Source organism: Solea senegalensis, linkage group LG2, assembly GCF_019176455.1.
Source record: "Solea senegalensis isolate Sse05_10M linkage group LG2, IFAPA_SoseM_1, whole genome shotgun sequence".
In the NCBI taxonomy this organism is placed as follows: Eukaryota; Metazoa; Chordata; class Actinopteri; order Pleuronectiformes; family Soleidae; genus Solea; species Solea senegalensis.
This window is the reverse complement of record NC_058022.1, coordinates 5633392-5647063: the sequence shown is the minus strand read 5'-3', so window position 1 is coordinate 5647063 and position 13672 is coordinate 5633392. Positions and strand designations below refer to the sequence as shown.

General features: G+C 42.9%; 1 protein-coding gene across 5 annotated transcripts in view; it reads right to left on the bottom strand.

Annotated features, from left to right (window-relative positions):
* tns1b (tensin 1b) overlaps positions 1 to 13672 on the bottom strand; it is a 167359-nt gene that overhangs the window by 16307 nt on the left and 137380 nt on the right. For all 5 annotated transcript variants that reach the window (XM_044013784.1, XM_044013801.1, XM_044013793.1 and 2 more), the window contains one exon: positions 2538 to 4034. In XM_044013784.1, coding sequence (XP_043869719.1) covers positions 2538 to 4034 — 1497 coding nt within the window. The remainder of the gene's footprint in view (positions 1 to 2537; positions 4035 to 13672) is intronic.

Genomic DNA, 13672 nt, shown 5'->3' with positions numbered 1-13672 from the left:
ATTTGAGGTTTGTGAAACAATAACAAACATTTCACACACACACGCACACATACAGTACAGTATATTTGATGGGCGAAAAATAATTGATTAACAAAGAAAATAGAAAAACAAACATTGGCTGCAGCCCACATATGAAAAATGACATTATCCTTTGATGCCAAATGTTGCACCACTAAAATAAGATATTGCCGCCTGCGGCACCGAGGACAGACTGGTCGCTGCCACACAACTATCCTGTCTGCATTGTGGTGGCGCTCTCCCAGTGGACACATAACGGTCTCAGAGATGTTTCCAACTAGAGCTGTGGTGTCCCCTTGTAGATTTAGTGTCCTTTATCTGGTTTTGTAAATCTTCAAACTAGAGCGATTGAAAAAAAAAAGTGCCCCTGAATGAGGCCAGTGTATCCTGGCCTCGCTATTGTTCCCCCAACTTTGGCAAAACGGATCTTGTGACATGCACTCTCTTGGCAGGGGACAGAGCCTCCTTTGTGCTTCCCCTGTCTCATTCTTGTGAAACTTTAACATTATCCAATTGAGGTTTTTTCTTTTTTCTTCTTTTCTACACCACAGTTAGGGTAATTTCCTTGAGGTAGAGAACAGCGACTCAAAACAAGCAGCAATGATGGGTGAGGTAAAGCATGTCAAAAGAAATCGTTGGATGGTTAGTGCGATGATAATGATAGAGAGAGAAAAGGAAGTCAGAGGAAGTAAAACATGAGAGAGATTGGACATCGTCAACATTACTGGAAGCAATACAAATCATCAAATCCCAACCAAGAGACACTGCACTCAAGGGCAAAGCAGATATGAAGGAACGTGTCTTTTATGTGTTCCTTCACACAGGATGGGAGAACAAACCCAGGAGGGAGTGGGAACAGCGGTGGTCAGACTGAGAAGAGGTCATGCTGGGGATGACACTCTGCGCACGGGCCGAGTATTCTGGGTAAAAAAAAAAATGAATGGTAGGAAAGAGAAAGAAAGGGATGAAGATAATGTATAAAACTACAAGGACTTGGAAAACAAGTGGACAGAGGATGAAGTCCGGCCTGTGACATAAAAGGGGAACAAGAAGGAAACTCAGATTTTCCATTTCTATAAAAGATTACATTCTTGTCAGAACCCTGGACATGAACCTCTGACTAGGGATGTCCATGTCAACCTTTTAATCCCACTTGATAAAAGACAAGCAAGACAGTTTTATCTTTACTCTCTGTTCCCATGACATATTATTTATGACCCATTTACTGCACACAAATATCTTACATTTCCTATATCGCCTTCTAATGGTGTTAAACTAGCACTTACTATTGTGTAAAGCGGGGGAAAAAGCACTAAAGTTGTGTTGACTTTGTAGAAAACCTCTCTCTGGTGTTGCGCTACATGTATGTTGACTTTGCTCTACATGTCGCTGCTCTGCAGGATGTCTGCTGTGCTTATCTAGGTACAGTCAACCTGCTCGACTGCTCAAATGCTTCCTGTTTGAACCCTGTTGATGGGGATGAATGAGGTGACATCAGGAAATGAGATAAGGACAGAGCAGAGTTTTATCAAGAGAAAAATGTGTGTACAGTGCATGGCTGATGCCATTAACAATCATCTTTGGCACTCATTCTGTCCTGCGTGTTTCTGCCACATGACACGATGTTGGCTGGATAAAAAAGGTTTATGGAAATGATTTACTAACTATATTAGTGTTTTGGTGCTGAAGGGGTGGCTACAGATGCAAAGCCTTGTGGGAGATCAGGCTAACAAATAACAACTAAAATGGGTATGGTGATGGATGTCATAAACATAAGCAATAGATCAATAGAGCACTCACATGTATGCATGTGGGTGGTGCTGGCCTCATCATTTTGGTGACAGTGGCTTCCAGATGTTATCAGAGCAGTATCTGATAGGTATGACTACTGAGCAAGAGTTGTTTTTGTCTGTTTTTCAAATGCGATGCTGGGTGTTGGAATTCCCATAATCTTGAGTATTCTAATACCATGGCCTTGTCCAAGAGCTCTGTTTGGACAGTGGACTGTTGAGTATAAACTCAAAAACATGATTTAACTGTACTTGTGCTGGAATATTTGCATGATATGATATCTGAAATGTTGAAGTTTTCACTGTTGCTTTAAAAATGTAGTTTTTTTTTCTTGCAAAGTGAAGCAACAGATGCAGTTTGGTAACATGTGATGTAGCCTCAGTCAAAGGCAGTGAGCAGTGTTTCAGTAAAAGCCTCCGTCTTGTACGTGTGAGTGCTCTGCTACTTTATTTCTCCATGTCATTATGTGAAAGAAAATTTAACCAAAGACAAAGATAGTAGAAAGTTGCTGAGGATTTTCAGAAAACGCTGACACAAACATGTATAAATCCAACATGTACACAGGCAGCGCCACAACTACTGTACTTACTACCACGAGTATCACTTTGTTGGGTGTGTTGCAGGTCAGGAATTTGTGGAAATAATGCATTTAGGTTACTTTGCCCCAAGAAGACGATAGAAATAAGTGCAATCAAATAACAAGGTGCTAATGTAAAACAAGTTCTTACCAGCAACTCTTTGAGCCACCAGACCTTCAACATTGAAGACTTCATTAGGCTCAGTGTCTCGTGGCGATGATACTGAGGGAGCACTGGGGCTTCTCGCGGGCTCAAAGACCTCTGCAGAGTAGGACAGTGTGCTTGGTGGGTAGGTGTTGATGGGATTCACCTGGACTTGGACGTGGTCAGCTACAGTAGGTGATGCTTGTGAGGGTGGATTATATCCAGTGGTTTCAGAATTGTAACCCAAAACAGCTGCAGGTTCTGGTCTACATAATTTGCCTTGTGACATTTGAGCTGTTGACAAATGGCTGGAAGTGGGACCTGAAAAGTGGGCATGTGGGGCGACATTGCCCTGGTAGGAAGGCCTGGATTGGCTCTGCGAAAAGGACGGCTGTGTGGTTACTACAACACTGTTTTCCTGCAGTGGAGCACTTTGAGACTTGGGCACCAGTGAACAGCCTGGTTCCAGGTCCAACATGAGGAGATTAAGGGTTTCAATTGATTGCTCAATCTCTTGCTGGGAGGCGCTGTGGCGATGAGGGAACTGTGGGAGACTGTGGTGGCTGGGCATCACTGCTATAGAGGAAGGTGAACTAAACGTTATTCCTTCAGTTACTGGCTCCTCTGGTACACCGAACTGCTGCCAAACATTAAGACCACGCTGGACAGCATCCCTGCTACTGGTGGTGCGGGCGGGAGCTTGTGGCATAGATTTTGATTCCGCATCTAACGAGTGAGAGCGGTAAAGACTGCCATTCTGGGTGGCCATGTAAGTAACTGGTGAGTGGGCTGAACCACTTTGGGTCAAAGTGACAGGTTTGTCAGATCTGCCAACCTGAGGCTGGACGGTTTCCAGAGGCTTTTCAGGGTCGCTGCGCTCCAGATACGGCACATGGTCCTGACCATTGATAAGTGACTCAGACTGGTAGTAGAGATCAGCTGGTGTTGCCCTACCATCTATGGAGGAGAACGTACCCAGACTGTCCACACTGTTGCCCTCTTGACTGGTAGGCAGCTCATCATCCAAAATGTCTGTTTCACGGTCAATGCTCGTGTGCCCATTGACATGGACCTGGGCAGGAACCAGGTGAAGCATCCCTCCGGCAGCAGATGTCGGGGTGGACAGGTAGCCCTGTCGGTGCATGGGCCCCTCCAAGCCACTCAGAAGCTGCTCCAGCTCCTGCTTCTCTTGAGGACTAATTGATGGCTGAGCAGGTGGCACGAGGCAGTTGACTGTGGGCGATTCCTCAACCACTGGAACGTGTGTCTGGCTCACTGTGGATGCCTGAGGGGCTGCTGCAACTTCATCAGTTCGGTCAGTTTTGATGGAGGCAGTAGAGTTTCCTGAGTCGCTGCTCACTGATAATGCATGGTCAACTGCAGGTAGGGCATGTTCCACAGCAGTGGGTGGAAGGCCATTTGCTTTGACTGTTCCCTCAGACTCCTTTTTGCGAACTTTGGCGTAGAGGCTGCCGTCTAGGGGTCCTTGGGTATGGATGACTTCTAAAACAAACAAGAGTAAGAAGGACTAATTAAAATTCGATTAAACCATTCACTAAACACAGTAATCAGCAAAATATTTAAGTTAACAGGTATTCTGAAATAGCTGTGCATTTCAGAGCCTCGGGTCTTTGCAACTACAAAAATAAACATCCTTTAAGCACACAGTATTTATCATTTATCAAGGCATCTTGGAGAAAGCGGAGAGCAGGCAGAAGCAGGAGTGTTGGGAGATTGTTTGGGCATGGCCAAAATAGCTGTAGTTAAATTAAACACTGGCTCATGTCCACCTATTCTGCCAGTTTCAGGAAATGAGCAGGGTCTGTGGCATGCACTGTGGAAAAAACAGTGAAATCACTGGAGCCTGCTTTGCACTTTCTCAAGCACATTGGATTTATTTGTGCCACCTGAGCAGTAAGAGCCTAACAGAGGACGAATGGACGTCACAGATGACTTACAGACACACCCATTTGGAAAGGTGCAATACAGACTGTGTTCACCTGCTACAAATGCACATAATGTACATTCACACAAACACACCCTCATCTGGTGAAGAGGAAGTAGGGAGCCCCAATCAGAAGAATTTAGTCATCACTGGAAAATCAGCCTCACTTGAGTGAGGAAGGCCTGGTCTTTTCCTGGCCTCCAAAACCCAAAAGAAAACAAAAGCGCAACATACTGAGAGTTAAACTGAAGAGCTGAAACACATAAACACCCACACGTATATGCCTGTTTCCTTCTTACTGCACTCTCTTATAGAAAAAAACATCGGTGGAGCATCACAGATATGAAAATATACCTTTCCTGTTATTGAAAAATATCATGTCTGAAAGAAAAATCTCAGCTTTCCCACATCCTCCACGATGTCTAGGAACAGTTTGTGTGGTTACACATAGTTTAAAAATGCAAAAGAGGAAAAACAATACCTTGTCAGATAATTTGTCTTCCCCAGTCCATGACAGTAACCAAGAAACCACATAACCCATCCAGAGGCATGTCCCAGTAACAAAATCGGATTCTACAGTTGGGAAAGGAGCTGCACAAAGAAGCTGTCTGTGCCTCTGTAACTTATAGATATCTCTGTCGCCGCTTCAGTGAATACAAGGCTCTGTGATTGAGCTTGGTGGGCGTAAACAAGCTGGATAGCTGTAAGGTCTCCTCGGCTGGCCCGAGGCAACTTGCCAAGGTAATGGTGCACTGTGGCTGCTGCCCTGCTGCCAGGCTCCTTGTAGGAACCAATGTGGTGGCTCTTGCTCACAGAAAAACGCAGTGTATGTTTACTCTTACAAATCCATTATTTGGTTTACTTTGGTGCGTTGCTGGACCACAAGTGAGAGAGCGAGAAACTTCTGACCTGTTGAATTTCATGCAGCATTAACTGTAGTCTAGTCAGCTTGGGATATAAAAAAATCAAGGTATATGTCAAGACTACCATAGTCAGCACATACCGTAGGCAAAAATGCCTTTTCTGGCTGTTAAACCTATGTCACTTTTGAATATTGACAAATGACAAAACACAAAAGTGCCCTTGAATTGTTTCAGAAGTGAATTCTACTGCTAATAAAACCCAGTCATTCAGTACTTCTCGCCTCCGCCCACCTCTGCGCTGCTGCTGCATACACACAAATGTTCCCTCAGTCGGGTCTGATACCATTGCTTGACAAAGCCGTTTTCACATGAAAAACACAGCATACAAATTATGATACATCAACTACAACAACAAAACCAACCCCAACTATACGCACTGTGTCTTTAATGCCATTTCTCCACAAACATCACTGTCGTCTTGCCGGAAAATGCAGCTGCTGAGATGGGAAGCTCCCAATCCAGTCATCACTACACATTTATACAGCTCATAAAAATGCTCATGTACCAAATATCAACTTAGAGACCGTGCATCCTGATAATCACATAAATAAGTCCACCTATTTTAGCACCTTCAAAATCACCTGCGCTGTAAATGTAACTCCCACGACTGAGAATAGCGGCCCCGCTACCCATAAAGAGCTCCCTTCAACAAGTCACTTCAATGTTAGTCAGAGGAAACAGCAGAAACACCTCCACGGGAGGATGTCCCCCTACCTTTGTGAGCAGCAGACGACTGTACAGTCTCAAAGTGAGCTGGGAAAAGCCCTGCAGAAGAGGCCCCCCGGGGAGGGATATGAACGATTACAGCAAGAGTTGGGGGAGTTGCTTTTGGCCAGCGCTCCTTCTTCTTCTCCTCCTCCTCCCTCTCCTGAATAGCTTGCTGTCTGTTTGGCCAGAGCCGTAGAGAGGCTGCTGTTGCCGTTGCTGGCTGCTCGGTGGCTCTCACTAGTCTAAAGGCTGCCCCTGCTGTGTGTGCATATATGGGAGGTCTATCACAACAGCCTGTTCGGCAGTGTATGACGGAGGTGGGAGGGTAAGTAGCCACTGAAAACTCGAGTATAATGTTTGACAGAATGACATCAGTCCCATTAGGTTATGCTCTAATGCACACACCCACCTCCTTGATGCACAGTTTCTCCAAGCCCACATTCACTGACTCTTTTTTTGCTGTCCTCAAGAAACCCATCCTCTAACAACTGTGACTTAACAAGCATTCAAATGCAAATAAAAACATTTGTAGAAGCAAGCCGCTTCAATTCTCACATGCCGAACAATGCCGCCCCTTTAGCCCGTCAGTGTCAAAAACACTCATGTAATGGAAAGAGCTACTTTGTCCAGCAACAGCGATGTAACAAACGAGCTCCAAACTAGAAAGAAGGGGAAAAAGCTCCACCCTGCTGCAGGCAGATGGAGAAAACAGAGAACTGGGTAATAAAAAAGATGAAGAGAAACTGAGCAGCTCTTGGTCTCATTTCTATAGAATATAAAGGGATCTATCTATCTATCTATATATCCATCTATCTATCTATCTATCTATCTATCTATCTATCTATCTATCCATCTATCTATCTATCTACCTATCTATAATTATGCCACTACACCATATTTGTACCCCCACCCTCGCCGCTCTGAATTTTCTTTTCACTGATGACGACAACAGCGACTGCGTTGTGTTCAGTGCCGCTCTCACATCAAATAAAACCACGCTGTTGTCACACCACTTTAACAAAACCATGTCTTCACTTCACAAGATGACATGATGAACGAGAGATCCCGTGGATCTAAGGCATCCCCGTCTGTGCCGCAGGAAATCCAATCTGTCACTTTACACTTGTCAGACTTTTTTTTTTTTCACGGCAAGCAGACTATTTATGTTGAGGCTACTTCTGCGCGCGCCGCTGTGACCGCTTCTGTTTTCATTTGGCTGAAATGACCACATGTAACCCTCTACAAATAACCTGTGCCGGCGTTCCTTCATGTGATAAGAAAAGCGCCTGTGTATGTGGGATATCTTACACCATGTCTGTCCGTGTTGGCGTGTTTTTACATACTCCCCAGGTGGTAAATACGTCTCCCTGTGATCCTGAGCACATTAGTCAGAGGAAAATGTCTGCGGTCCTGACCCCACAGCCTTTACTAATTACACAACAGCAGGGGAGAGTGGTCGATGTCAAAACAGTCTGGAATGAGCATTTTGTTCTGGAGCTAAATCCTCTTCATATGAGAGGAGCAAAAGCCCATAGCACAAAAGAAAAGAAATGTGTTTTTTTTTTCCCCCCAAATTGCTTTGAAAAACCACAAAAGAAAATCAAGTAACCACAGTCACTTGCAGGTTAAAATAAGAAATATTGCAGAGGAAAAAAAGCAAAACCCCTAGATCAAATCTAAACACTACAAAATGCGATGATGGAAGGTGCTGCCATTATTTTCTGAGGTTCTGTGGCCCATATGTTGCAACTGTGTGACCCCTTGTTCTCTGAACTTTGAGCTCTGACCCTCCACAGCGGAAATAGCATGTTCCCCTCAAGCCTACGTGGATAAACAGCATGTGCTGCTCTGTGGCTCTGTGCGTGTATGTGTGTGTGTGTGCGTGAGAGTGTGTGTGGACATTCCAGAACCGTTGGGGGTCCATGTCTTCTGGCCACACGAGTGACGTTACCAAAAAGCGATGATGAAACATTTTCAGAAAACGTGCCCTCAGGCTTCAACTGCTACGACCACTAATGGCCGGAAAAGAACAAAAAATGAAAACCTTGAGTTCAGTAAAAGCTTCGGTTGCTGTGCATGACTGTGTAACTATATTTAAATAAATTCTGGTTCCATATTAGGTAAAAGCCAACGGCTAATATATTGATTTGGCAACAAAGCACACCTTTACTGTAAGTGGAGGCTCAAGGACAGCTATTAAAGTCATGCTGTGGCCTTGTAAATGATCTACATACTGTAGAAGGCGATGACATCATTTGAGCTGAGTTAATCTGGTGCAGATCACAAAACAGTGATGAACTGTGAGAGTCAACAGGATCCTAATGAAGCAGACATAATGAAATAACTCCGTTAACATGTTGGTGGATTACTCATTGGTATGACGCCATTCAAAATGATTCATAGTCATCATCAGCCTATATATAGGCTTTGATACAAAAATAATTACCAGTCATCCATCTATTATTTATTCTACTTATTCTTAGAGGGTCATGGGAGAGCTGGAGCTAATCCAAGCTGGATGATAGGCACCAGTATCTGCAGTCCCAAAGATGTGTTAAAGCGTTTATGTTTTAAATCTCTCACATACCAAGTGTACAGATAATTAAACGTGCACAGCATTGCAAACTTTAACCAGCCAAACTTCAACTGTAGCTACTGGTGTTCAGAGGTAGCGGCTATATTTAGCTCAGATGCTACTAAAAAAGCAAACACAAATGCACAGACACATCAACCACAACATACACCATGCATCATACATCATCCAGACAGTTCATGCACAGAGAGCATTGTGTTTCATTCTGGATGAAATTTTGTCTCAGGAAAAGCCATTAATGGTCATTAGCAGCAGTACTGCAAAGGGAAAATCCTGAGGGCCAAACAAGGAGAGTGTCTGATGAGCTGGCTGTAGCTATCAGGTTCTGGAGGTGAAGAGAAACTTTTGATGGGTTTACTTTTGCCGTGCTTGGTCTGGAGAGACTGCAAAGACACAACCGCATCATTTTGCCTGAAGCCTTGATCGTTTGTACAGACTTTCCCCCAAAGCAACTCCTGTCAGATCCTCTTATTATCAGCATCCTGGTAAATACCTCAGCCACAGACTGGTCTTGTTTCCGACCAGATACTTTTCTGGTATTAGCTGTATCAATGCGATTCTTCACTGTGGCTTCAACTGTCAAGAATCTGTTAAGTCCCATCACATAAAAAAATGTTTTGTGATTTATTGAGATGTGGAACTTTCCAGTGTAAACGAGCAAAAATGCACTTATTTCCCAAATGTAATAAGGCAGTATTTGATTTTTGTCCTTTCTGGTATTAGTTTAAAAATATAGTTAAATATGTTGGTATAGGTAGTTTCTCCCCACTCTGAATCAATGATTACGTTGATACTTTCTTTGCCTACACATGGTGTTACAAGTGTCGTCATAGCAACTGCCAAGAAAAACCATATGAAAGCATTTTTGATGTCCAGTCCCCATCCAACTCACCAAAAAAAGTCTGGTGCTTTTCATAGTGAAGAGGACTCTCTTTAAGAAGAAACATTACAACAAGAGAGGAGAGGCCAGTGCTCCCAAAAGAACCAGAATGACATTTAAGTCCCTTTGTCCTCATCTTGTGTGTCCATCCATCCCATGGTTCTTTTCAGTGAGCAAACTTGTGCCAAATGAAGTCCCAGGCTGATACAACACCCTAGACTGGAGAGTTGTGCAACTGTCAACTTTTTCTTATTTATTTAGTCAAAACTTTAACCTCCAACACAGTCACACACAATTTTATTTTGAGGTTGAATAATGACCATAATCAAGTGTTGTTGACAGAACACTGTGAGGGGCTCACAGTCCAAGATTTACTCTGCTCCTTGAATCCAAATACATCACTGTACCAAATGTTAAAACACTACTTTAACGTTCCTGAGATATTGTGTTTATCACAATGGGAAAAAGCGGACACCCAGACAACCTACTGTACATACACTATCTCTGCAGGCAGACACTGGACAACCGTGACCATGACAAAACTTATCACAGTGCTAACAAATAGTGCCAAACATAGCAACTAACCTATCTGATCTTTCTGATAAGTGAAAACATACAATTTTACATTTTCCAATAAAACTGCTGGGAGCGATTAAGAAATACCAAAACTGGATAGTGGAGATGTGCAAAATAATCATGATTTGTGTCCTGGCACTGCTGTGACAGGTAAGCCAGATCAACTATGTAAAGATGGCTGGCGAAGAAGACAAGACAGAGATAGTCTGGCCAACAGATTTTTTTCACATGTTCTCCACCACTATTTTCTGACATATATAATGCGTGAAGAGTACAATCTCTGTATTTACTTTATCTTTACACGTTCTTTAATATACAATATATACACTATAAAAGGTTGTATCGGTTACATTCTATTGTACCCAAAGTTGAATATTCTCTGTGAAGTTGCCATTACTGTAACTGTTGCCTAACACAAAGCCCAGTCCCTCGGCCTCTGCTGATCCAACTGGGGGATACTACACAAAGCGTTCGTTCTCTTTGTGTCCACTTCAGTCTTAAGAAGAAGGCCTTTATTTTTCTGTCTTTGCCATTATGCAATCAGATCTGAGGAGAGTTTGGAGTCAAAGCAGCCTAATCCTTCCAAAGCCTGGGACCAGACTGAGGAACTGATAGTGTAGAAGCCTGTTGCCAACACAAAGAGACAGACATTTAACCTCTGCAATTCCTTGGTGAACTGCCACGACCTAAAATTGTCTCTTCTGATGAGACTACGTAGCATCAGGGAAATGGCTGACAAGTGTCAAGCGCACAAAAGGTTCAGGGTAACTGCTTAGAAGGGTAAGTGGTTAGAAGCTGCTGACAGGAACCTGATTTTCACAATTATTTAATTCACACAAAGATGTTACGATACGTTAATCTCATTTTCATTTAATCATGGACAGATGATTACTGCCTTGCATTTGTATGTATCCACCAACCACTTCAATGTCAGTCTTTTCAGCATAATGGCCAAAAACATGTTTGCGCAGTTACAGTGACCTTGATTCTAATCAATTCATCTTTGAATCCGAGAGAACATCTGCGCCAAATACATGAGGTTTCCCTAAAAGCATTCCTCCAAAATTATGCTCAATGTTTCAGCCAAATTTGAGAGGATTCCCTCATGGGGTTCCTGAGAAATTACATTTACAAGTCAAAAACGTCACCTCTAAAGTCATTGTGACCTTGAACTTTGAACTTAGACCACCACAATCGAATCAGTTCATTCTAGCATCCAAGTGCATGATTGCACCATGTTTGAATGGACTTTCTCAAGATGTTCTAGACATATTACATTTACACAAATGGGAACATGAAAACTTCCAGAGCTTCCAAGTCACGGTTGCCGTCAGCGCAGAGTCAAAACAACTCAATCATGGATTGACTGAATGTCCTATAAGCACTAACTCTGATGCTGATTCCAGATCGACACTGACCTTAACTTCTGATGCCTGCGGTAATTTATTACATCACACCTGGATCTCGACCTAGTCTTACACCAACAGATGATTTGAATCACAGTCATCTGTTGGGCCCAAACAGCTTCAGCAGTGATTAACATTCTGTTATCACATCAACTTCTATCTTCATCGTGTTTATGCAACATAATCTCAACCCCACCCCTGTCAGTAGGAACACAAATGCACAATAATTTGCATCCTCACATTTATAATCTCACGCTACAGGAATGCAGCAACATACGGAAGTAGTCTGTGTCCAACAGGGCAGACATGGGCCCTTGTGTTGTCTCAGCTGTGGGAGATCTTCCTGTGACTGATGTGTGAAGAAACAAAGAGGAAGGGAAAACCTCCTGGAAAGAAAGTGTGAAACAAAACAAAGGCCCGCCACGCAGTACTAATGTGTAGTGGACCTTAGCTGCAGACCTGCACAAGAACTCAATTATACTTGGCCTACTTTCTGCTTAGAAACCGCCACTCTGCCGCTACCTTTAAAATGTTATTTATTTACTTGAGTTTGTGTCATGACTGTTATCTCGATCACCGTCGAGTTTAAAGTGATGGACACTGATGATGCCCTTAAAATAAGACTGATATTCAGTATGTGTCTGCGACCTCGCTCCACTTTTTAGACATGACATGAAGCGTAACGTGTCTCCACTTACTTCAACTGTATAAAAATAAAGCCGATAAATGTTGCATATGAGTGCTACCATGTTTTGCCGGTGACATCATTTGGAGCCAGAGAGGTCTCAGTCTCAGCCATGAAACTTGTCATTATTTTAGTAACATCAAATAAGTAATCCACACTTAACTTATCACTGGGATGAGTTTTAGTGTGATCAAAGCCGTCTTATTTAACAGAAAGCAATTACTTGTGTGGACTTTAATGTTCCAGTTTGGCTCCTACATGGATAAGGCCACATTTATGACCTATACAGCAGTGCCACCAGGGGAATATTCAACTGGTTTGGCTTCACATTTGTGGGAGCTGTTAGGTCATCTATCTTTATACACAGCATATGGTTTGGAAGAGCACTTGTAAAAGATTAAACCTCAAAAGATCACTTGACTTGGGAGCATGGTCGAAGCGGTATAAAATATTAACGAATAAAATGCAAACGTGGCCAAGTCCAATAATAGACAACCCATGTTGTCTATAATTTATTCAGCACATTTACGCCGAAAAGCAAGTTTTGTTGATGCAAATCTCCAAAACAACAGTATTGAGTGTGCTACTCACAAGCTGTTTGAGAAAACCTTTCCCCGTGGACAACGTGGACACAGGTTTAGTGGCAGAACTCTTCAAAAGCCATCAAAGCTTGGAAGAAGGCGCCAGTCGCATCACATTTCTGGGAAGAATTGCCAGACGCACGTCCAACGCACACGTTGTAACTCTTAGAAAGTGTCTGTGCTGAGTAGCAGCAGCAGCGACAAGCCCACACTGACATTCTCTGTCCCTCCTCCTCCTGTGAATATGTGCACAAAAGAGCTTCACAGCCGAGTGGAGCGGAGCCTTTAACTCCTACAAGTATTAGGAAGTGAGAGAGATTTTCGGGAAAGCCTATTTCACAACAAAATTCCAGATTATTTTTTATTACAAGTTTAAGCAACGTTTCAGAATTGTAAATAGTGTGGGGGAAAATTTGAAAGATTGATGCCCCAATACTGTCCGTAGATCAGAAAAGTGCTTATTCTGATTGGGTTTTTCCAAAGATAAATCCTCAACTTAAAGCTGCAGAAGGCAGGATCACTCAAAAAATAGTTGATTCCTGAATGTGTGTGTCTATGAGTGTGATTCCAGGTCGTTAAATACTAAAGTTTTGGCATCGCAGTCCGACAGATGACTGCAACGATTTCTCCATCTTCTCCATCATATTGATGTATTTTATTGCTTTTGTTCGACTCTCTACTAGACTCTTTCACATAGGCAGTTGTTGCCAGAGCTGAAATAGGAACCTTTCCTGTCCCTGCACAAAAACACAGCAAACTTTATGAAATGTTCTACTTACTGTTAATATTACGGACACATTTATATAATCTTAAGGAGAACATCAATAATTTAAGACGGGACTCA